The sequence below is a fragment of the Tupaia chinensis genome, unplaced genomic scaffold, assembly GCF_000334495.1.
Source record: "Tupaia chinensis unplaced genomic scaffold, TupChi_1.0 Scaffold000215_1, whole genome shotgun sequence".
Lineage (NCBI taxonomy): Eukaryota > Metazoa > Chordata > Mammalia > Scandentia > Tupaiidae > Tupaia > Tupaia belangeri.
This window is the reverse complement of record NW_006159690.1, coordinates 1,185,129-1,211,364: the sequence shown is the minus strand read 5'-3', so window position 1 is coordinate 1,211,364 and position 26,236 is coordinate 1,185,129. Positions and strand designations below refer to the sequence as shown.

General features: G+C 39.5%; 1 protein-coding gene across 4 annotated transcripts in view; it reads right to left on the bottom strand.

Moving 5' to 3' along the window:
* The window catches only part of PATJ (PATJ crumbs cell polarity complex component), a 385,928-nt gene that overhangs the window by 324,473 nt on the left and 35,219 nt on the right, over positions 1-26,236 (bottom strand). For all 4 annotated transcript variants that reach the window (XM_006147509.3, XM_006147510.3, XM_006147511.3 and 1 more), the window contains exons 8-12: positions 16,305-16,523; positions 14,459-14,555; positions 10,973-11,064; positions 8,704-8,845; positions 4,919-5,065 (exon numbers count right to left, since the gene is read on the bottom strand). In XM_006147509.3, the coding sequence (XP_006147571.1) occupies positions 4,919-5,065; positions 8,704-8,845; positions 10,973-11,064; positions 14,459-14,555; positions 16,305-16,523 (697 nt within the window). The remainder of the gene's footprint in view (positions 1-4,918; positions 5,066-8,703; positions 8,846-10,972; positions 11,065-14,458; positions 14,556-16,304; positions 16,524-26,236) is intronic.

Genomic DNA, 26,236 nt, shown 5'->3' with positions numbered 1-26,236 from the left:
AGTAGAAGCCCTAAAAAGCCAAATTCCTAAAGTAAGCAGAACCGACCAAAGTCTCCCACAACAGGGGAGGTGAGCAGGACCCCCTCCAAACTTCAGCCTCCAGCTCCCTGCTTCGACCAGAGCCTTCTGACCACAAGAGAGCACCAAGAAGGACACAGATCTCGCGCTTGTCTCGGCGGAGAGAATGCTGAACTCATCCCCCTCAAACCCCAGGCACACAGCTCCACCTTGGGAGCCACATCAGGACATGCCCCAACAAGTGACCAGCATGACTACACCCCCAATCTCTTTCCCCTTCTAGAGGAGCTGCTCCCTGGTCCTTCTTTTGCCCTCTACAAAACGGCTTCTCCAGACCTCCCTGAAGAGTAGTGTGACTGGAGGAGTGGTGAGTGGTAGCTGACAAAGGAGGGTGTGATAGGCTCCCGCCCCGGGGCATGGGAGCAAAGAGAGCATCCCGGATCTACACTGAAGACCAGGTCATGCAGGCTGGCAGAGGCAGGTGTAAGTCACCCATCCCCTCCAGCTGTACACAGAGGTGCAGGCCAGTAGCAATACTATACAAAAAGAGTAAATCTGGGGAAATCTCACTACTTGAGTTCAAAATATATTACAAAGCCTTAAGAACCAAAGCAACATGGTACTGGTACAAAACAGACACGGAGAACAATGGAACAGAAAGAGAATCCAGGAATAAACCCAACAATATACCGCCAACTGATTTTTGACAACAGGCACAAGATGATCCAGTGAAGAAAAGACAGTCTGTTCAACAAACAGTTCTGAAAAAAACTAAATATCTAACTGCAGCAAAATGAAACCAGACCCTCATCTCTCACTATTTACAAAAATTAATTCAAAGTAGATTAAAGTCTTAAACAGAGCCTTAAAACTATAAAACTATTAGAGAAAAACACAGGGGAAACATTTCAAAATATTAGAGTAGGCAAAGAATTCTTGAATAAGACCCTGGAAGCAAGGGTAATAACACCAAAAACAGGTAAGTGGGATTACATTAAAAGCTTCTGCATAGCAAAGAAAATGATAAAGAGACAACCCACAGGAGAAAACACTAGCAAACTTTACTTCAGATAAGGAATTGACAACCAGAATATAGAAGGAACTCAAATGTAGCTTACCTACACACATAAGTAACACCTAATAATTCCATCAAAACGGGTGATTGGGTCAGCTGGTGGCGTGGTGGTTATAGAATCTGCAGTTTGAATCCCAGACCTGGTGGCTTGAAAAACACGCAGGGAGCACATGTACATGTGCCCCAAAACCCGAAAGGATGGAGAAATTAAGGAGAAAGGATTGTATTATGACCATTCTCCGGAGAGATGGGGAGAGGTATGCTTTCTCATTCCCCAGGCTCCTCTGTCTCTGTCTGGTTAGCACACACACCCTCCCACAAAGTAAAACAAAAACAAAAACAAAAACAAAAACAAAAACAAAAACAAAAACAAAAACAAAACAAAAACAGGGCAACTGACCAGAATAGAAAACTCTCAAAGGAAGACATATGAAAAGCTAAAACCACATGAAAAATGCTGGACATTTTTTCATAAGGAAGGTGCACCTCAAAACCAAAACGAGATGTCACCTAAACCCAGTTAGGACAGCTAAGGTCAAAAAAGAATATGGGTCAGCCGATGGGTGTAAGTTGAGGCAACTGGATCCCACATGGCCAGCTGCATGGTTAAAATCCCAGACCTCACAGTTTGAAAAACCCACTAGGCACCTGTGCACACATGCCTTAAAAAATCCTAAAAGGAAAAGATTTGTTTTTGCTTTTGCTTTTAAAGAATTATTTAATTTTATTTATCTTTTTTTCCCTTTTAATTTGCTACAGGCCACATGTGCTCACAGAGAGAGAGAGAGAGAGAGAGAGAGAGAGAGAAAGCAAGCTGCCAAGTCCAGGACTCAAACCATGGTCAGCCATGTGGGAGTCCAGCACTCAACCAATATGCATCTGCTGGCCCAGGAGATGCTTTTGTACTTTCCCTCTCTTTCTGTTTCTGATGAGCACACATATGCTATAGCAAATAATAATAGTAGTAGTAGAAATAAAAAATAATAACAAGTGCTGGTAAGTTTGGAGGAGAAAAGGAAACCTATGTGGAACTGTAAATTAGTATAGCCACTGTGAAGAATAGTGTGGAAGTTCCTCAAAAATCTGAACCCAGAATTACCATATGACCCAGCAATGCTACAACTGGGTATATACACAAAAAGAGAAAATCACTCAATGGAAGAGACCTGCATATCCATGTTAATTGCAGTATTATTCAAAACAGTGTAGTCATTGAATCAGCTTAAGTACCTATAAACCAATCAATGGATTGGGGAAAATATGGTATATGTACTCCTCAGCCATAAAGAACAATATCTCGTCATTTGATACACTGGGATGAACCTAGAAGACGTAATGATAAGTGAAATGAGCCAGACTGAAAGATAAATGTCCTCACTTAATAGGTACCAAATGTCTACATTCTAAGACAGAAAATGAAGGACTTGAAAGCATAAAAACAGAGTGTCAGGGCCAGAAGGCAGCATGGTGGTTAAGGTGCTGGACTCCTACAAGGCTAACCACAGTTCAAGTCCCAGGTCTGGCAGCTTGCTTTTTCTCTCTCTCATGAATACAAGTACACTGGAGCAAATTAAAAAGTAATGCTGATGATAAAATTAAATAATTATTTTAAAAAAAAAAAAGAAAGAAAAGGAAACAGATAGTGTCCTGGTAGACACCAAATGCTGCTTGGTGGAGGTGGGGGGTCTAGAGAAAAACTTTAATGGACACAAGAATGCATATAAACAATGGGAAGAGGTTCTGGGATGTCATACTACTGGTGAGAAAAGTATGTGGACAATTAAGTATACATTTTTAAAAACTAGTAAAAGTATTAGCAAATGTATATAACATAATGTAACATTTAATGCTGAAGAAGATGAATATGTGTATATCCTTGATTTCATCATTACATGCTGTATGCTTTAAAAAAATCATACCAGTAACTCATAAAGATATATACAAAATATATATAAAATATAATAAAATGAACAAATTTTAAAATAATTATCCCACAGGCAAGAAAGAGAACCAAATTCATAGCAGTGAGAAGATTTTCATTTTATTCTCAAGCTAAAATATATATACACACACACACACAAGAAAAAACAACAACAACAACAACAAAAACCAGAGTGGAGTTGATCCAAAAAGCACAGATAAAATATTCCTAAGACTATTTCTAACTTCAGAATATATTTGATTTTCACTTGCTATTGCTATGTCACTGAGATTCTGAGTGCAATTGAACTGAAATAGCAAAGATTAATTGCAATGTACTTGGGACAAAAAGAACAAGGTAAATTTCTAAATCATATGAAATATTTTAACCTGAATAAGAGGTAAACACCTTTCTTTAGGCTATTCTTTCCTGAGACAAGACAAAGCCAAAATACATAAATTCTCTGAAACGTGAATAGTGTTAAACATTCCAAGGAGGGGCCAGCAGATGGCATAGAGGTTATGTTGCTGGACTCACACATGGCCAACCACAGTTTGAGTCCCAGACCCAGCGGGTTGAAACTCACACCAGGTGCATATGCATGTGTGTGTGTGTGCTCAAAATCCCAGGAGGAGACGGGAAGAGAAGAGATTGCAGCATGGTCATCCCCCCTTGGGGTGATTTCTCACATTCCCTCTCACTAACTATGTCTCTCTCTCTCTCTCTGTCTCTCTCTCTCTGTCTCTCTCTCTCTGTCTCTCTCTCTCTATGGTAAGTGCACAAGCCCTAAGGCAAAAACTTCTATTAAAAATAATATATTCATACACATTACAAGGGAGTTTCATTTAGCTGGCAAAGCTTTCCTGAGCACCTCGGTGCAGAGAACTGAGAGACTCTTTCTGTGCTTGCAGAGAATGGAGTCCACCAGAACAGCTGAGCCATCAACATACAATGCAAAAGGACAAAGTTGCAAATCAACTAAAAAGAAAATTAAAGAATAGGGACCAGCAGATGGCATAATGGCTACGTCATTGAACTCCCATGTAGTCGACCACAGTTTGAGTCCCAGACCTGGTGGCTTAAACTCACACTGGGTATGTGTGCATGTGTGCCCAAGATCCCAAGAGGAGAATGGAGAAGGGATTGCAGCACGGCCATCTCCCCTGGGGCATGATTTCTCACCTTCTGTTTCTATGTTTCTGGCAAGCACACACACCCTACTGCAAAAATCTCTCCCCAAAGAGAATAAACATACAGAAACATGATAAGTTGATGTAACATACACAAACATTACAGTATTAATTTTTACAGTCAAAAGGAAATACTACTCTCTCTATACATATAGATAGATAGAGAACTATAATCTCTAGGTCAGATGTGCCAAGGATAATATATAAGCTAAAGTATGCATTAATTTAAAAATGGTAAGAATAAGAAAGAAAAATCATTACACACTAATAAAATTCATTCAAAATGAATATGATTAAATAAAGAATTAAACAAGAATATGCTTGGTCCTCAACTGCCAAAAGTATTAAAATGTTAATATTAAGAATAGCTATTTTGGGGTCAGCTGATGACATGGAGGTTAAAGCACTAGATCCCACATGGCTGACTCTGCAGTTCAAATTCTGGACCCACTAGCTTAAAATATCTCACCAGGAATGTGTGCACCTAAGATCCAGAGAGGCAAAGAGATTGTGGCATGGTCATCTCTCTCTCTTTCACTGGCAAGAGCATGAACCCTTATATCAAAATCTTTAAAAAAATAAAATTAAAGGTCCAATTTTCTATTTTCAAAATAGTTCTAAGAGTCTTCTCATTACATTAACTATTGTACAAAGAGAGAAAATAATTGACAAATGAGAAAGTCAATTTACTTCAAAGTGAATGCTTTGGCTTACCCAAGTTTTCTAAGGATTTTATGTTGTCACGCTTCAGATTGTCCATTTTTTCTTCCATTTCCTCATCGTCACCATCCAAATTACTTTCTGTTTCCACTGCTCCACTTAGAGTAAGGGCTGGGGGTTTTGGTGGCTCTATAATGGTTCCTAAAATAAGAATGATTAACTTGAAGCACTAGGAGCTAAGAACCATATTTAAGTGAGCTTATTTCACTCCTCTTGTCCCACTTCACAACCGTATCACAAGCATCTTATGTAACTTAAGATTCCTTTAATCTAACTGCCATGTATGATAATGAATCAATTCCTTAAAAATACACTTGTTGGGGCTGGCTGGTAGTAGAGCCGTAAAGTACAATGCTCTGTGTGACTAGCCCACATGGGAAGGCTCCAGGTTTGTGTCTAGAGACCTCCCTGAGTATGCCAGACACAACCATGCTCATGATCCAGGCTGGCTGAGGCTGGGGATGAATCATGACATCAAGATCCTCTTGGGGCGCTGTCTCTCCATCTCTTTCTCTCTCTTTCTCTCATCTCTCTTGCTCATGGAGAAAATAAACTTTTCTTTTTTTTTTTTTTAAGGAATTATTTAATTTTTTTCATTGTCACTATTTCTTTTCTTTTTCTTTTCTTTTTTTTTGAAGTTGCCCAGAGAGAGACAGAGAGAGAGAAGGAAACTGAGAAAGCAAGCTGCTAGGTCCAGGACTAGAACTGTGGTCAGTCATGTGGGAGTCCAGTGCCTTAGCCACCACACCAACTGCTGGCCCCTAAATAAATAAATGTTTAAAATAATAAAAAATAAGCCTGTTGGGGCCAGCAGGTGGCATGGTGGTTAAGGCGCTGGACTCTCACATGGCTGACCACAGTCTGAGTCCCAGACCCAGGGGCTCGAAAATCATGCCAGGAATGTGTGCGTGTGTGTCCAAAATCCCAATAATTTAGAAGAAAGGATTGTGGGGTTTTATTACATTCTTTTTTTTATATTTTGTATGTGGAAAACTTCCTATAATAAAAGGTTGAAAAATATAACCAGTTATAATTTCCAATGATCTTAAAGTCAAACTAAATCACACAGAGGATTTCTTTTAGATTGTTAATCCATTGACACTTATAAATGCACAGCCCAGAGCCAAATTAAGTAATGCCAACCATTCATTGCACATTATTCACAATAACTAAGGGGTGGAAATAACCTAAGTGTACACGTATAATAAATGGAAAAAGCAAATGTGGTATATACAAACAATGGAATATGATTCGGTCTTTAGAAAGAAAAATTCTACTATATGCTATAACATGGATGAACCTTGAGGACATAAGGTGAAGTGAAATGAACTAGTCATGGAAGGACAGATACTGCACGATTCCACTCATGTGAGGCATCTCAGGTAGTCAAGCTTATCAAAACAAAGTGTTAACAGAATAGTGGTTCACAAGGGCTGGAGGGAAGGGAAATAGGAGGCTGGTCAACAGGTACAGAATTTCAATCATGTGAGATAGAACAGTGCGAGAGACGTTCAATATAATCATGTGCCTATGGCTCACACTGCACTGCACACTTAAAAATGTGTTAGCAGGGTAGATTTCACGCTACGTATTTTTTGTCACATACACAAATTGTCAACCTGAAGCTCCTAGAATGGCTGGGGAATACCAGTTAACATGCTAGTAGAATTTATAGTGCAAAACAATGTGATTGCGTACCACAAACAGTATGCATTTAGGTACACAAACAGACATATGCGAGGTGCACACATACAAGGTGTTTGGAGGAGAAAAGGTAAGCTTTAGGAGAGCTAGAAGCCAGATAGCTTGTTTCAGTAAAACGGACTTCAATACTGACAATGTGCAAGGCATACAACGATGCGGACCCAGGACAGGGACCAGGCTATGACGACTCTCCTACATAACACAGGTGACTACATGGTGCACTAAATGCCACAGCAGGGTACTTTGCAAGGATGCAAGTGGAGCACATAAGGAGGACACCAAACCATGGAAAAGGGGGTACAGATTAGAATCAGAATTTAACCCAATATAAATTTAAAATGTAGGCATACTCATTAAAGAACTGCTAATTTGCAGACACTTATTTGGTATATTAGACTGAAGCCAAGGATTCCACCAGAGCTATTAAAAACCATTATATTGGGGCCAGCAGACAGCATAGCGGTTGTAACGCCGGATTCCCACATGGCCAGTCACAGTCTGAGTACTAGACCTGGCGGCTTAAAACTTCTGCATGTGTGTCCAAGATCCCAGGAAGAGAATGGAGAAGAAGGGACTGAGGCATGATCATCCTCCATGGGAAGTGAGTTTTCACTTTCCCCTCTACTGTTTCTGTCTTTCTCTCCCATGAGCACAAGTACCCTAAGGCAAAATCCTCTTTACACATTGTGCTGTTGACAGGGTCTCTGTCTTTCAGCAGCAAAATTCCCATGGCCCCATAAAACATAAGCAGTTCCAATTTAAATACAAATCAATATCAGCTGGAAGCAAAGGTTTCCAGGCTCTTTATATCTTCAGAGGAATATTTCCAAAGGAAGGAAAAAACTTATTTATCTTATGAGAAATTCAAATAGAAGTATTTCTTATGAATTGTATCACTTGTCACTCATTTTAATTTGAATTATGGGCTCCCATGATTGTGAGCTTATGTTGATCCATACGTTTATAAATTAGTAATTAAAAATCGACATGCATAAAATTATATTTCTTCCATAATGAAGATTTACTATTTTTTATAGCTAAGCAAAGAAGTATTACTTTACAAATAATAATGTTCTTGACAGAAATCTATGTTGTATTTTCTCTCAGTATACTTCAAAATGTTAATCAAAAGACATATTAGAATAAAAATATCATACGGGACCAGCAGTTAGCGTAATGGCTATGTTGCTGGACTCCCATGTAGTCGACCGCAGTTTGAGTCCCAGACCCGGTGGTTTACACTCACGTCAGGCACGTGTGCGTGCATGCCCAAGATCACGAGAGGAGAATGGAGGAGAAGGGATTGCGGCATGGCCATCCCCCCGGGGGGGTGATTTCTCGCTTTCTGTCTCTCTGTCTCTCTCTGTCTTTCTGGCGAGCGCACACACCCTGTAGCAAAAACCTCTAAAAAAAAAAAAAGGAATAAAAATATCATAAAATCTTGGGCCAGCCATAGATGTGGTAGTTAAGACAGCTGGATCCTACATGGCTGATGGCACAGTTCGAGTACAGGACATGGCAGCTTGAAAAATACACCAGATGCCTGTGTGTACATGCCCAAAACCCTGAAAAGAGAATGGGGGAAAAGTTAAAGTGTGGCCATCTCCCTGGAGGGTGTGCTTTCTCACTTCCTCTGTTTCCCTCTCTTTATCTCTCTATCTCTCCAGTGAGTGCACATGCCTCACGCCAAATTAAAAAAAAAAAAAAAAAGTAATATAAGATCTGAAGTCTGCAAAATGTGAACACCTTGATCAAAAGGTATTAAAGTTTTATTATTTCAAATACAAGTAATGAATAAAATGAGAAAGCTCTTTGGTAAAATAATTTCTATCTCCATTCGGAGACGCTCTCAGAATTTAGTGCATTAGCAGAGTTCACGTTCAAACATTTGGACTGGCATGTTATAATAATCAAAGACAATGTTCTTCGATGCACAAAGAGGCTAATTCACTTCTCCACTGCTGCATTGTACAAGGTAGGCAATTTTTCCTACTCAGACTCACAGAAATTCCAGAACTTAGCTCTTCTTCCAAACCCAGACTACTTTAAGGGCAGAAGGCTGATGAATTAACTACCTCTGTGTGAAGGCCGTTCAACTGGAGAAGCAGATGAGGACGTCTTCCTCCGAACTAGGGTTAGGTGTACCACCTGCCCTGCATTTCGTAGTACTTCAACAACATCCTGATTGGAAAAACCCTCAATGTTCACACCATCCACCTAAAACATTAAAGGACACATTACACAGAGGTTTCAAGGTACCTACAATTTATAATTCTGGCAAGGCCAAATAAAATGAGGCAATTCGTTTTATTCAAAAATAATTTCTATTAGGCCATAGAAAGTATTTTTGAATAAGGATGCAAAACTAGTAATAAAACATGCTGACACACTCCCTCACCAACTAGAAGGCAAATTCAAAGCTATCCTCCTGAGACATACATCTTAACTAGCAACCTGAGAAAAGTAAAAGGTTTTTGATGTGTGATATTTTTCAAAATTTAATATGCCATGAAAGATAGTCAGTTGCTATATATACATATAGCTCCCAAAATGTGTAATGAAAGCCATTATTATCAAAACTGAAAAGGTCATCCACCGTGTCATCCTTCTGTCATCTCTATGTGATCTCTTCCAAAGAATCACACAGGTTTGGGAACCAGCAGTTAGCGTAATGGCTATGTCGCTGGACTCCCACGTAGTCGACTGCGGTTCGTGTCCCGGACCCGGTGGCTTAAAAAAACTCACGCCAGGCGCATGTGCGTGTGTGCCCAAGATCCCGAGAGGAGAATGGAGGAGAAGGGATTGCGGCGTGACCATCCCCTCTGGGGGGTGATTTCTCGCTTTCTGTCTCTCTGTCTCTCTCTGTCTGTCTGGTGAGCACATGCGCCCTATAGGAAAAAAATCTCTCCAAATAAAAAAGAATCACACAGGTTTCCCTTCATTATGTCTTCTAGCGTAATGGAAAAGTATGTGCAAGAAAGGTATCCTTGGGCTGGCAGGTGGTGTGGTGAATAAGGATACTGGACTCCCACTTGGTCAACCACGGTTTGAGTCCCAGACCCAGTGGCTTGCTTTCTCACTTTCCCTCTCTTTCTCTTTATCACTCTGTCCCTCTCTGGTCAAATTAAAAATAAATTAAAATTAAGTAATAACCATAAAAAGGCTTATTAAAAACAATAAAAAAAAACAAAGGTATTTTTAATCTAAATAGAACCCAGTTTCATATGGATGAAGTCCATAAGGATGACCTCCTCTTCTCAACCTTCCTCAAGCCAGTTAAACCATTACTTTAGTTTCTTCCTAAGTATTTTCTCCAAAGAATCCACTGTTACTGCTGGCCTGCAGACCCTGCAAATCAGTAAGACATATTCCAGGCCCATAATGTAATTGCCAAGAGTCATGAAAGAGGCTTCCTTAGTTTAAGGATAAAGATTCAAATCATATCATCCAACATTTGTTTCTATGTCATTGTGTGTGTGTACAGATATTTACACAAACACACACACATATAAAATTAACATCTACTAAATGGCAGAGGACCAATTTTAAAAGAAAAATGCAATTATATTCCCCAAAATTTATTCTGTAACAATTTTAGGTATGTTCAAAAGTATTGTTAGGACAAAAACTCCTTTTACAAAGAGATGAAAAGAACCAGTTTATTAATTGAATATTAAAATGGTGAATTTAAAGAACACATAAAGATGCTTGAAAAGTGTTTTTTAAGAGAATGCTAGAACATTTCTCAAATGTTAAGTATGTGTTGGGTTGTCAGAAAAGTCATGACATATTTTTCTATGTTTTCTATGCAAAAATACATCATGACTTTTCCGACGACCCAATATATTAAAAATGTATGTATATAAAATGTATTTCCTACCAAAATAGTTCATCTTTTCTTCACTCACAGTTAAAAATTCATACTTTGGGGACCAGCAGATGACCTAATGGTTACGTCGTTGGACTACGGTTTGAGTCCCAGATCCGATGGCATAAAACTCATGCCGGGCACGTGTGTGTGCATGCCCAAAATCCCAAGAGAATGGAGAACAGACTGAGGCATGGCCACACCCACTGGGGTGTGTGTGTGTGATTTCTTGCTTTCTGTCTCTGTTTCTGTCTCACAGGCAAATGCACATGTCCTATAGCAAAAATCTCCTTTTAAAAAAAAATTCATACTTTGGTACATGAGAGTCCCAATTAATGAGATTTCAGTGTACTATCAAACTAAATTTATTAAAACATTAGGAAACTACATTAAGCTGCTCCCCACTTAGACATATTATAATAAAGATCAACCTTTTTTCCAACCTGATTCAAAACTAGAAGAGGACAGTTACTTACAGCAATTATTTTGTCATTCACTTGAATTTGACCATTGTGATATGCAGCACTATCTGGTATTATACTTTTCACATAAATCCCTGACAGTTCCCCTGAAGGTGCAGAAAAAAGAAGAAAACTCTAATTAGGCCTTGATTGCAAAATTCATATCAAGAGGTTAATTAACTAAAGAGGCTGACTGGAGGCTTGATAAATACTATTTTGAACACAAGCAGGGAAATTGATGGATTATTTCAAACTGTCACCATCACAAGTGACCTGAATTCAAAATGATATGACTGATGATTACTTCTCTGGGAAAATAATTGGTGATAGAACCTTGATGAAATGCACTTCAATCTAAGCTGGAATTCAGGAGAGCCCAGGTGAAGTCTGACCTGCTTCTTTCGGTCTATCTCCATTCTTACTGCTGACTGGACATAAGCCTGCATTTTTCACAGGTACTATGAAAAGAGTTTCCTAACTGGTTTTTCTGCCTATATTTAGTTCACTGCTCATGTTAGCTTCTCAAACACAGAAAACAGATACTATCTGTGATCTTAAATAAAAGGGGGCTGAGGGTGGGCAGCTGTGACATGGCAGTTAAGATGGCTGAACTCGACATGGCCGACTTTGGTCTGAGTCCCAAACCCAACACCCTGAAAAATACGCCAGGTACATTTACTTGCATGCCCAATATCCTAAAAGGAGAAGTGGAGAAGAAAGTATTGCAGTGTGACCATCCCCCATGGGGGATACCTGTGCACATGCTTTCTCTCTCTCTCTCTCTCTCTCTCTCTCTCTCTCTCTCTAGGGTACGCTTTCTTTTTCTCTGTGTGTGCAAATGCCTTCTAGAAAATGAATAAAAAAATAATGAGGTCAGCAACATGAAATAATCTTCATAAGACATCTAAAACAAACAAATTGCTTTTTAAGAATTACAACTCTATGAAAAAGGATGTATTCCTATGGTCAAAAACTAGAAGGGAAATAAGAAAAGAAAAAAAAAATTGGGGCTGGCAGGTGGTGTGGTGGTGAAGGGCACTGGACTCAAACATAGCCGACTGCAGTTCAAGTCCTGGACCGGGTGACTTGCTTTGTCACCTTGCCTCTTTCTCTCTCACTCTGTCCTTCTCTGGTAAGAAAGAAAAGAAAGTTAAATAAAAGAATTCTTTAAAAAAAGAAAATCTTAAAAAACCTAGGTGATTTCACCTTTTTAATTGATTCATTTCAAATGAACTCAAAACAGTCTATAAAGGAAAAATAAACAATGAGTCCTGTTGCCTTCATAATAATACACGAATTTTATAGAATCACAACCAAGGTTCTCCATTCTCTGCCCCAAACTTATTTTTCTACTTCATCTTTCAGTATATCCCTCCAAGAGGATGAAGTCCAGACCCACTACAGTTGACATTCCTCCAAAACACCAACTATGTTCAAGATTTTCCCCTTTCACTTAATGAATTCTTTCTTCCTGTCAACCCTGTTCTATCGAAAGCCGCCTCCTTTTCCATTATTCGCTCAAATGCCTCATTTCTGAATTCTCCATTTCCCACTGCGAAAAGCAAATATTTCATCTGCTATTCCATGTTACAAGTCTGCTTGTAACCCTGCTAAAACATATATTTCATTTACCCTAAAACAATTAAAAAGGTGTTTACAGGTTTGTCTTTCTGACTTTGCTTATTTCCCTACTTGCAGATCTAACCAAATTCTTGAAAACCCAATACAAATAATGAAATGATAAATATTTTGAAAGACTATTGTTAAAAAGCAAGTTGAGTTTTAAAAAGTTCTACATTTGAATTCACCTGCTACCCTCCCCCCATCTCTGATTCTGAACCATCTAATTCCTTAAACTTCTTCTGAAGGTAAAGAGGTAAAATTGTTCTTTTCTTTACTCAGTAACATAAATATAAAAATTTCTTAATTTTCCACCAGTTGCTCACTTAGGAACTAAGCCATAAGTTTAGAAATTAAGCTACGATTCCTCTAAGCAGACTTAGCATGTTGAAAACTACTCAGTGTGTTTTTTGCAATGTTATTCGACAATCCATACTTAGCTCTTTTGGAACTCATTTAAATTCTGAACCTAAAAAAAGTGACACTTAGGAGAATCTAAAGGTTTGAAAAAAGATATTTCATTAGGCTAAAATAGCACAAGGTGGTCTGACATGAATTTCTTTCAGGACTTTGAATATATTAGCACTCTTAATCTTTTCACCTGCTGTAAGTATGCAAGATAACAATTTTTTTTTAACTTATGCTCTAATCTTGGTACTTAAAAAAACCTAGAACAGTTCATAACTCTGAATTTTCATGTTATTAGCAAATATTGGTGAAAAGTTTCTTTTTCCCTATTCCTTAACAATTCTCTTATTACAACGGAACAATTGTTATAGTAACAGTTACCAGGACCAACAGTTGGTGTAATGGCTATGTCGCTGGACTCCCATGTAATTGACCATGGTTCTAGTCCCACACCCAGTGGCTTAAACTCATGCCGGGCACGTGTGCGTGCGTACCCAAGATCCCAAGAGGAGGATAGAGGAGAAGGGATTATAGCATGGCCATCCCCTCATGGGGGGGAGGGGGGGATGATTTCTTACTTTCTGTTCTTCTGTCTCTGTCTTTCTGGCAAGCACACATGCCCTATAACAAAAAACTCTCAAAAAAAGAAAAAAGAGGTTAACCAGCAGTTAGCGTAATGGCTATGTTGCTGGACTCCCACGTAGTCGACTGCGGTTCGTGTCCCAGACCCAGTGGCTTAAAACTCATGCCGGGCGCGTGTGTGTGCATGCCCAAGATCCCAAGAGGAGAATGGAGGAGAAGGGATTGCGGTGTGACCATCCCCCTGGGGGGTGATTTCTTGCTTTCTGTTTCTATGTCTCTCTCTGTCTGTCTGGCGAGCGCACGCGCCCTATAGTGAAAACCTCTCCGAAAAAAAAAAAAAAAAAGAAACAAGAAAAGAAAAAAGAAAAAGAAAGACAGTTACCAGTTTTGTAGGTAGGAGTTGAGAAAGTTTTATATAGAGATACTTGAGCCATGTATTTATTTCCATAATTTATTCCTTTTAGTAGAAAGGAAATAACTCTAGTAAAAATACTTGCTATTATCTTATTTTTTAGTGATTGAATGTAATAGCAACATTCTTTGGACATAAATAATATGAAATACATGGTTAACTACTTTATTACAAAAGTAATACATTCTAACAGTCACAATATTCAAACCTTATTTATTTTAGAAACAAGACGAAGTACAATTCAAACGTCATACACTGAATTAGACTAGTCTCATTAATGATTATTAAGTTAGCTATAAAATTATTGAGCTAAAAATGTGATTCTGTAATCACTGAAAAGTAACTGGTTGCTTTAACAGATTCATAGTTTTATTATTCAAGGTTCAAATTAAAATCTGCAGGTATTTAATTTTACTGTCCAGAAATCTTAACATCCTTTACAATTATTTCCAGATATAAAATAGGAATGATTGATTTACCTGTAGGTGTTCCAACATAGCCAACAATTCTAATTCCAAGACTCTGTCCATCTTTTTTAATGAGTTCAACATTGTAAGTTTCAAAAAGAGACCTCTCCTAAAAACATGAATGAAATCGAATACGTTTAGTCACATAACTGTATCTGCAGTCGATTGGCGCTAGGTGTGTCAGGTACTTTCTTAGCGCCTGTGGCAGGCAGAATTTTAAGAAGGTTCCTATGATCTTCAGTCTCTGGAGCTACCACTGCATGTCAAGAGACAGATTATCCAACTGGGCTCAGTCTAATCATAGGAGAACTTTAAAAGCAGAGATGTTTCTCTTGCCAGTAGCAGAAAAGGAAATGAGAAAGATGGAAGTATAAGGGCTCTACTTGTGGCTGAAGATGGAAGAGGTCATGTGAGGAGTGCAGGGAGCCTTCGTGAACTAAAAGAAAAGAGGTCCTTGGCCGACAGCCAGCAAAGAGAAAGAGGCCTTCACCCTGTGGCTGCAAGGAACTGTACTCTGCCAACAATCTAAATGAGCTTTAAAGTGAACTGTCCCCAGAGCACCCACAAAAGAGCTCAGCCAGGCCAACGCCTTGAATCTAAGAGAAAGCCCAGCCAAGCCCACCCTGAGTTCTGACCTAAAGATCTATGAACTAGCAAAGGGTATTGTTTAAAGTTCCTATTGGTTGTCAGAAAAGTTATGTCTTTTACAATAACCCAATAAATTTGTGGTAATATATTATAAAACAATAGAAAACTAATAGAATCATCTAGGGAAAAAGTAAATAAATAAAAAAACCAGCCTATATTTGTATCTGAAAGAACTACAATCCTCAAGAAGACATTAGAAACAAAATGTAAGATGAATTATTGTAAGTAATCTAAAAAAAGAAAGCTGAAACTAATTTTAAATGCTTGTCTTTTGAATATTTCTCTGAAGGAGTAAAATATATACGTGTAATGCTTTGCTTTGAAAACATTAACTTCAGAATTAAGTTCCCACTTATTACAGTACAAAGTAGCTTCAGAGAACTAGGTTATTGCAAGGAAAATAACATGGCTATAACCACAAACTGGAGAAATAATTTTTCTTCAAGTTTCTAATATCTCACTTAGAAAACTTCTGCTCATATGGTTCTAAGTAGAAAAAGTCAAACACCTTTCCAGAAGACACTTGAGTGATGCCTCAGAGGAAGATGACTAGTGGCCTTTCACCCTTGTCTACCATCATCAACTCCCTTCCCTCTTCCTCCTGGCCTTTCCTTTTTAAAACAATTTCTTTGTTTGTACCTTGGAGTGTCTTTATTCAGAGCCTGTGAAACAGAGGGAAAGTGCTTGGAATAAATCAGAAAGATTTTCATTCAAATTCCAGCTTTGCAACCTACTCCCCGTAAGGCCTTTAGTATCGTGTTTGACTTTGGTTTCCTCATCTATTAAATGGATAAGACTATCTTGAAGAATTTACCATGAGGATTTCAGATGACCTGGACAATTCTAGGTGCTTGAAAATGACTAATAATGATATCGATCTTAATGTCCACTCTTTGTCTAGTCTTGATGCTATCAGTGATCATCCTCATAAATTAACTAGCATTTATAATTTTCCCTCGGATGTCACTTCGCCAACTGAATAAATAAACCAGGTAAGTCTTATCATTGAATGGCTGGGAGGAAAAAGGAAAGAAAAAAAAAAAAAATCAAGCATACCTACTGGCTCCGAACTAGGTTCTCTTATTCTTCACTGACAGCACTGAGTCACAACTCGCACGAATGTGGTACTTTGAGTTGAAAGAATTTCTTAAGCTGTAGTATATCATAACCAGTATTTGACTTAAGCTGAAAGAGAGTTTTGTGTACTCACAGAATCGAAGCTCTTGCTGGCTTTAGTAGGCAGGGCAACAGGTAATGTTGTAGGGGCAGGAGGGGTTACTGAAATTTCACCAGTTGGGTTTCTGGCAACTAGCATCCTGACTGAATTCCCACAGTTCCTTAGCACTTGGGCAACTTGCTCACTGGTCATTCCCTGCACATTCGTGGCACCAATCTTCAAGATGTGGTCTCCTGTCTGGAGTCTTCCATCCTTTAATCCAAGAAAAAAAAGTTATTTTTAGAAATCAGTGCTCTACCTTCACTAGTTAACAGCAATTCATCAGACTTTAAGTTCTGGCAAAATGGTTGCCAAAACAGCTACCTAAAATGCTAAATAAAATATAGTATTTTTCATGAATAGTTAAATTGCCAAAAGAGTAAAGGTATTCCTTAAAGAATACGAGACAGAAGCGGTCAAAATAAGAAAAATAATCAGTATTCTAAAATGGGCATTTGCTTGGAAGTATCAATTTATGCCTAATGGCCTAGAACCAAGAACTAACACCCATGTATACAAGGAGGAGATCAGAAAGCGCTGAACCTCAGGAAGGGACAGAGGTGAGAAGAGAAGGCTCCAGGAGAGCATGAGGCTAAAAGAGAGTGCTCAAAGAAAGGACAGAGTTATCAGAGATAAGACAGCACAGGGCCTTATCTCTGGCTGAAGGGAAGTCATTGGAAGGTTCTGAAAGGCATGGCTTATTTTTAGCGATATTGTTCAAGCTTCTGTGCTTAAAAGGAAAAGGATATGAGAGAAACAGAGAAACCAGTTAGGAGGCTTTAGCAATAATCTAGAAAGAAATAACAATAGCTTTGACTAGGTTAGCAGTTAGGGTGTTAACAAGTGAGATTTTAGATGAATTTCCTTTTCTTTTTTCTTATTTTTTTTTTAAGAGAGATTTTTGCTATAGGGCATGTGCCCTGGCTGGAGACAGAAAGCGAGAAATCATCTCCCAGGGGGTATGGCCATGATGCCATACCTTCTCCTCCATTCTCCTCTTGGAAGTTTGGGCATGCACACACACACTCCCAGCGTGAGTTTTAAGTCACCAGGTCTGGGACTCGAACCGTGGTTGACTATGTGGGAGCCTAGCAACATAACCATTATGCTATCTGCTAGTCCCTCTAGGTGAATTTCCAATGAGCTATGATGATCTGTTGATAAGCTTCTATACAGAACATTGGGGTGGAGGAGGGTTCAAAACTCCAACAGTTTAGCCAAGCAACAGAGTTGTCACGGGGTAAAAATGGGTGGGAGTGGAGATCAGAAGTTCAATTTTAGAGATACATAGTCCAAGATGCCTATTCCACATTTGATAGACATAAATACACAAATTTGGAGTTCAGGAGGTAAGTCCAGAGTACATATTTAAATTTAGGAGTCATTGCATATAGAAAATATATAAAAGTGATGATTTTAGATGAGCTTAAAGAAAGGATACATAATGTTCTATTTCTTTTTTTTTTTTTTTTTTTAGTTTTTGTCTTAGGGTGCATGTGCTCACCAGAGAGAGAGAAACAGAGTCAGTGAGAGGAAAAGTGAGAAATCACCCCCAGGGGGACGACCATGCTGCAATTGCTTCTCTTCCATTCTCTCAGGATCTTGGGCATGCATGCACACGCACCTGGCATGATTTTCAAGACACCTGGGTCCGGAACTCGAACCTCAGTTGGCCATGTGGGAGTCTGGCAATGTAACGACTATGCGATATGTTGGCCCCTATTCTATTTCTTAGGTATGCTGATGTATATATTGGTGATTATGATTATAATTATTATTTAAAATATGCACAAGTATTATATAAATTCTTTTATATGTTTAAGAAACAGAAAAGTTCAAGATACAATTTCTCAATGTATCCTTTCTTCATAAAATTTTTTTTTTTTTTTTTGAGAGAGATTTTCACTGTAGGGCGCGTGCGTTCGCCAGACAGACAGAGAGAGACAGAGAGACAGAAAGCGAGAAATCACCCCCCAGGGGGGATGGTCACGCCGCAATCCCTTCTCCTCCATTCTCCTCTCGGGATCTTGGGCACGCACGCACACGCGCCCGGCGTGAGTTTTAAGCCACCGGGTCCGGGACACGAACCGCGGTCGACTACGTGGGAATCCAGCGACATAGCCATTACGCTAACTGCTGGTTCCCTCTTCATAAAATTTTTGAAAAAGCTAGTTTTTTTACTAAATTTGTTTCATTAGAAATGTTGAATTCTCTTTACTTATCTTTATTACAACACATTAAAGATGCCAAAATATCAACATAGCTGGTTTAAACAAAAAGAAATAGACCTATAGAACATAGAATATCTTACAGGTTAAAAGTCACTTTCATGTATTTTCTCATTTAAAGGACAACTTTAACATGACGGAATTGACATTGAAAAAGGGTTTTGATTGAGGCCAGCAGGTGGCATGGTGGTAAAGGCATTGGACTCCCATATGGCTGACCATGGTTCAAGTTCTGGACCTGGCAGCTTGAAAATCACGCTGTGTGTGTGTGTGTGTTGAAAAACTCTCTGTGTGTGTGTGTGTGTGTGTGTGTGTGTGTGTGTGTGCATGGCAAATCCTAAGAAACAAACGAAGGAGAATGGGTTGCAGTGTGGCTATCCCCCCCTGGTGGGTGATTTTTTTCTTTGTCTCTCTCTGGTAAATGCACATGCCCTAAGGCAAAAAAAAAAAAAAAAAAATGCAGACTTGACCAAGGTCATGATGCTAAGCGACAGAGCCAGGGTTCAATCTGAGTTGTGCACTGAAGACCATTTTTGTTTAATAGCATGACATTTGCCTTATCCTTTGACATTATACAGAGTAACAACACTGTAGCAACTTAATTTCATCTACACAAAAGCTGCTGGTATAGAGTAGATTTACTGTTTTGCTATTCTTCAAGGAGTTGCCTATAACTGTCAAAAAGCTGGACTAACCGGCCGATTGCTAGTGTGCTGGTTAGGGCAGCTGGATCTCACATGGCCAACTGTGTAGTTTAAAAGACACACCGGGCATATGTTCACATGTGCCCAAAAGCCTGAGAAGAAAAAGAAGAAGGATTACAGTGTGGCCATCCTTCCTGGGAATGCTTTCTCACTTTCTATCTCTTTTTCCCTCTCAAGTGAAACACATAGGACCTAGAGCAAAACAAAAATTTTTAATTAAAAAAAAAAAAGTTTAACTAAAATGAAGATGAAAAATGCATATTTTGCAACAAGGAGAGTAAGCCAGATTAAGAATAGAACAATGGGGCCAGCAGGTGGCATAGTGGTTAATGAGCTGCACTCCCATGTGGCTGACAGCAGTTCAAGAACCAGACCTGACAGCTTGAAACTCATGCCAGGTATATGTGCATGGGTGCCCAAAATCCTTAGAGGAGAATGGAGAAGGGAATGTGGCATGGCCATCCCCCTCCGAGGGTGTTTTCTCATGTTCTGTCTCTCTGTCTCTCTAGCAAGTACATGTGACTGACAGCAAAGACCTCTTTAAAAAAAAGAATAGAGCAATGACCATTAGGTTAATGTGATTCTGATTCTCAGGTTCATATTCCTGGTTCTAGGCAGCACCATGTAGTGATATGTCATAGATGAAATTCTGAGGAATAAGTTTTAAAGAGCTTTAAGTCCCGCCATGGTGGTGAACTGGGAATAAAATGCCCTGCAATGTTGATGCTGATGCCATAAGGAAAGGTACATGCCAGGTGTGGGCCTATATGATCCTAGCTGGCTGAGCCTAGGGTAAGACTCACAGTACGAAGATCCTGTTGAGAGTGCCTATATCTCTCTCTCCTTCTCAGGAAAAAGAAACTTTAAAAAGAAATAAACAGGAGGCAGATGACGGTGAAACTCAATGCTGAGAAGCTGACTGAAATGAGAAGAGTGCTGGTCTGGGGCTTAGAGACATTGGGCACAAGTGAGCCCATGAGCTGGGGCTAGCTGAAGGCTGGAGGTGGACAGAAGAGTCAAATCCCTACTGGGGGTGTCCTTCTCTGTCTCTTGTTCTTGCAAGAAATAAAAACTAATTTTAAAATAAGAAATTTTTAAAAGCATTAAAATCAAAGAGTCTACTCCCCATCTTTCTTTTCCTCCAATTTTGTAGGAACCTACATGAAAGAAGGCTTTAGATCAAAATAATGAGTCCAGAGCCGTCTGCTTTGTTGTATATGCTGCAGAAGGCACTAAGCATAATTGGAAGTGGAGAGAAGGGTAGCAGAGATACAATTCAATTCAGAAACATGCATAAAGACTTAGAAAACAGATGCAAGGAAGAGATTATTATGAAAAAGGAATAAAGAAGTGCTGAATTTCTATTTTCAAAAAAATTTTTAACATAATTATTTATTTTATTTATTATCATTATTTTCCAATTTGCTACAGGGCATGCATACTCACTAGAGCAAGACGGGGAGGGGGGGGAGAGTGTGGGAAAGCAAGGCACCAAGTCTGGGACTTGAACCATGGCTGGTCATGTGGGAGTCCAGCACCTTAACCACTACTCCACCTGCTGGCACCATTAATGATAATATTCTGTTTTCATCCATACAACAGACTTGAAATAAAATAAGCAACTACTGTAGAAAGTCAATGGTCCTGATGAAAAACAAGAGCAAAGCTGCCCCTGTGAATCAAACTATTCCTGAGCACAGTTATGACCTGACCACAGAATAAGGAATATGTCTAATAAATGTTGTCATATTTGGCTTGGTCAAAGAAGGGTATTTCACCTCAAGGAATATATTTAGTCATTTCCTAGACACTCTTTTTTTTTCCCTGTTTTATCTCAACTCTTAATTTAAAGTGATGTAGATAATTTGCATCTGTCACTGAAAGTCAAACAGTTTCTTCTTACAGAAAAACAGGTGTTCTAAGGAATTCATAAGTGCAAAAATAGTCATTAGTCAGATTGATAGGACAGACACCAAAATGACAGCTACCTTATCTAAGTCCAGCAGCTCTGAACATTGCATATTATTGATATTTTCTATCAACATTCCCCTTCCATAACCTGTCTACTGTTCAAGGAAACTAAAAGGCATAAAGTCCATTTTGTTCTTTAAACCATAAATCAATAAAAGCCAATAAATATCTATGCCAAGAATCAAGCACACAGCATGCAAATCAAGCATTCAAATATAAACATTTATTAACCTACAAAATCTTTTTTTTTGGAGAGGTTTTTTGCCACAGGGTACATGCACTCGCCAGAAAGACAGAGAGAAACAGAGAGACAGAAAGTGAGAAATCACCCCCCAGGGGGAATGGCCACACCGCAATCCCTTCTCCTCCATTCTCCTCTTGGAATCTTGGGCATGCACGCACACGCACCTGGTGTGAGTTTAAGCCACCGGGTCCAGGATTCAAACTGCAGTCAACAATATGGGAGTCCAGTGACATAGCCAATTGCTGGTCCCAACCCACAGAATCTTTTAAAAGAGGAGAAAAGTTATATATATTGGCAAAGACAGTGTGGACGGAAGGCCAGCTGTGGTGGCGCAGTGGTAACACAATCCTGAGATGCTGGAAAGGTCCTGGGTTCACATATCTGGAAGTCTCCCTGTACGTGCTAGACACACATGTGTCTGCCAGTACGCCTGGCTAGATGAGGTGGAAGAGGGTGACCATGGTGTAAAGGCCCTGTTGGAGGTGCATCTGTGTGTGTGTGCACACGTGTGTGTGTGTGTGGGAGAGTGTGTCTTTCTCTTATGGGAGAAAGTTAATGGAAATAAATATTTTTTAAAAAGAGGGCCAGTCTTGTGGTCTGGTGGTTAGGGAGCTGGATTCCATATAGATGACCACATGATTTAAATCCTGGACCCAGAGGCTTGAGAAGTACTCCAGGTGTGTGTGTGTGTGTGTCTGTCTGTCCGTCCAAAAATCCAAATAGGATGGAGAAATGCAGAAGGGATTGTGGTATGACCACGTCAATTGTGAGGTGCTTTCTCACTCTCCTTCTCTGTCTCTTTGTCTCTCTGGTGAGCACACACTTCCTCTGACAAATTTAAAAAATAATGTAGAAGAGGGACCAGCAGTTTGCATAATGGCTATGTTGCTGGACTCCCATGTAGTCAACTACGGTTTGAGACAGACCCGGTGGCTTAAACTCACACTGGCATGTGTGCATGTGTGCCCAAGATCCCGAGAGGAGAATGGAGGAGAAGGGATTGCAGCGTGGCCATCCCACCGGGGGGGATGATTTCTCGCTTTCTGTCTCTCTGTCTCTCTCTGTCTCTGTCGCGAGCACACGTGCCCTCTCCCCCCCAAAAATAATAAGTAATGTAGAAGACAAATATTATAACAACCAAGGCAATAGAGTATTACACCATTATAAAGAAAACACTATACTGTTAAAATGAAACAAGTTAATTCAAGTTAGCAGCTTTGGTCAAAAGAAAGAAAATAAACACTACTGTGCATTTTAAGTTCTCTGATAAGCTATAGTGGATGATAATTTCAAAAAAATATTTGAAAACCTATAGGAATTTAGGTCTGATCTACAAAAGTAATTAAGGCAAGCATGATATCTTAAAAAAAAAAAAAAAAAAAAAAAAAAAAAACCAGCAGGCTTGAGATGACCATCCTTTGAAAGGTCAGCTTACCAGGCTGCCCCCCCAGCTGACATCTGAGAGCTCAGTTCTGGGAGAGTTTGCACCCATCTCTGGCAAGGATGGCTCAACTGTGCCTGAATTGTTTGGCAAACAATGTGGCTTCTCCTGAACCTGCCTTTCTTCTGCAGGCATTTTGGTAGACACTAGACAGTATATGGTTATGTGTCCAGCACACAATAAAGCCTATGGCATTGAGTCTCTAATGGGCTCCCATGTGTACATTTTGGTGGGTTGTTGTAATTCTCTGCTGGAAGATTCAAGTGTGTCCTTTTTGACTCCACTGGGACAGGAGTCTTGGAAGCTTGTGCCTGGCTTCTTCCAGACTTCACCTCATGCACCTTTTCTGCTAGCGATTTTGGTTAGTATTCTTTCTTTCTAATAAATCATAGCTGTGAGTACAGCTGCATATTGAGTTCTATGAGTACTCCCTGCAAATCATCAAATCTGGGAGTGGTCTTAGGGACCATTTCAGAAACATAGAATTCAGCTAAGAAGTCATTTGCCTGGGGTTATTGAGGGGTCTGTGATCTATTTCATACTGAAGCTCAGAGGCTGTGATCCTGTGCTCTTTCTTTTCAGAGAGGCTTATTTAGGATGTTGGTGGGTTGACAAGAATTTGTCCAAAGGCTGACGTAGGGAGGGCATATGCCACATATCACACAGCAGACTGGGGAGCCAGGTGCTGCAGCTAGACTCACTTCATGAGCTACTGCCAAGCATAACACTGAGTAGAACCAAGGCACAACTGAGGCCAGGCATGAGGGAGAAGACAAATGGGTTATACCAAGATGGATAAAGAGCTTTCATTTGTTATTAGCTGAGAGGAGAGGAAGAGAGAAGTGAATACTTTTCTGTCCCCTATGCCCAGGGCTCATCAGATTCCCTACAGGAAAAGGTCAACAGATCTACTGTTCCTAGAACTGGCTACCCCCAGTTGATTTGTTTGACCAACACCACACAGTATACATTAGAAAAAGGAAAATATTAGGATCAAGTTTGGTTAAAGAGATTTAAGCAGTAAGACACAAGCTTCAGAGTCAGATGTATGTGCCCAATCCTGACTTTGTCACTTCCTAGCTGTGTAACCTTGGCCATTTCATAATAGTTTCCATATATATGTAACTTAGGAATGAAACTTATAAAAGTGTCTTGAGGATTACATGAGAATAATGTATATAAATCAGACAGCAAGGTCTGGCACAAGCATTTGTTTCTCCATTACAATGCTTTGACAGGCCACCTCGACCCTCTCCTTGATGGTTTAAAATAGTGACGATCCCTTCCAGTAAGGGTCACAATCAGACCTGGGTTATTCCCAACAGTGCCTCAGTGGGATGAACCCAGGAAAATCTGCACATCATACTCTCCCTGGGAAAATTCATAATGCACATTATGTATATTAAGAAGCTCAGAAAATTCTTGCAGTAAATAAACCTATTTAATTTTGTTTAAATTTGCTCAATCTTTTTTTTTTTTCCTCCCCAAAGTAACTACTGCACTTTTCACTTTGGAAAATGCTGCTTCAGCAAACAAGACTAATAAGTAGCTAAGGTAGGAGTGGGGGGAGGAGAATGGGAAGAGATGTCAAAATATTGTACAATCTTCTCTCGCATTCCAGGTCACAAAAAAATTATTTCAAAACTCTTAAAGAATATTACCCATTTTGGGACCAGCAGTTAGCGTAATGGCTATGTCGCTGGACTCCATGTAGTCGACCGCGGTTCGCATCCCGGACCCGGAGGATTAAAACTCACTCCGGGCGCGTATGCGTGCGTGCCCAAGATCCCAAGAGGAGAATGGAGGAGAAGGGATTGCAGTGTGGCCATCCCCCCCCGGGGGGTGATTTCTCGCTTTCTGTCTCTCTGTCTGTCTGGCGAGCGCATGTGCCCTATAGCAAAAACCTCTCAAAAAAAAAAAAAATAGAATATTACCTGTTTTGTGCCACAGATATGTCTTCAGACCCATAAAATGACCATGTCAAGCATTCTGGTATTAGAACTCCTTCATACTCTTTTTTTTTTTTTTTTAAAAAAAGAATTATTTTATCTAACTTTATCTATCTACTTATCCATCCATCCATCCATCCATCCATCTATTTTATTTTGACCAGAGAGAGAGAGAGAGAGAGGGAAAGCAAGCCACCAGGTCTGGGACTTGAACAGTGGGAGTCCAGGGTCCTTAACCATCATGCCACCTGCCGGCCCCCATATTTTCTTAAAAAATTATTGAGGAGGGGCCAGCAGGTGGCATTGTGGTTAAAGGTGCTGGGCTCCCACATGGCCGACCACAGTTTGACTCCTGGAGCTGGTGGCTTGCTTTCTTACTTCCCTCTCTCTCTCTCTCACTCTGTCCCTCTCTGGTCAAATAAATAAATAAATAAATAAGTGGATAAATGAAGTTAAATAAAATAATTCTTTAAAAAAATTTTTTTAAAAAGTTATTGAGGATGGCGGATGGGTATTATAAAATAGCACAGAAAAATTGTTGGGACTGGCAAATATGTTCATTGTGCTGATGTTAGCAATGGATAATATAATGGTTAAACTTTTTGTGTCATATTGGCTAGCCTGTCGTGTCCAACACTAGACTAGCTATTGCTGCAAAGGTATTTTGTAGATGTGTTTAATATCTACAATTGGTTGACTTTAAGTAAAGGAAATAGCCCTTGATAATGTGGGTGGACCTGACCCAATCAGCTGATGGACTTTAGAAGCAAAAATTGAGATTTCCTAATCAAGGAATTCTGTCTTAAGACTAAAACAGAAATCTTGCCTGAATTTCCTGAGAAATCCTGCTGACCTGCCCTACAGATTTTGAACTCAAGACTACATACCAACTCTTACCTAATTTGCACGTATAAAATATTTCCAGGCACTAAGTGTTTATGTATATTAACACATATATATTTAATTTTAAAAAGAACTAATATTTGGGGTCAGCAGGTAGTATGGTGGTTGGGATGCTGGACTCCCATATGGCCAGCCACAGTTTGATCCCAGATCTGGTAGCTTGCTTTTTTTCTTCTGTCTCTCTCTTTCTGTCTGTCTGGTGAGCACGTGTGCCCTGTAGCAAATTTTAAAATAATGATGATAAATAAAATTAATTCTTTTTTTTTATTAAAAAAGAGCTATACTTTCCAAGTAAAATATAATCAATTAGGGACAGCTCCACAGTATAAAGTTCAAGAAAATCCAGATTGTACATGGTGACCGCCATTCAAAACCTGGCCTAGTCACCCTAGAGACACGCAGGACACGCACAAGTGCCCAAGACCCGATGGGCTGGAGGGATGGAAGGAGGGAATTGCGCATTACCAAACCCTGTGGAGGGAGCTT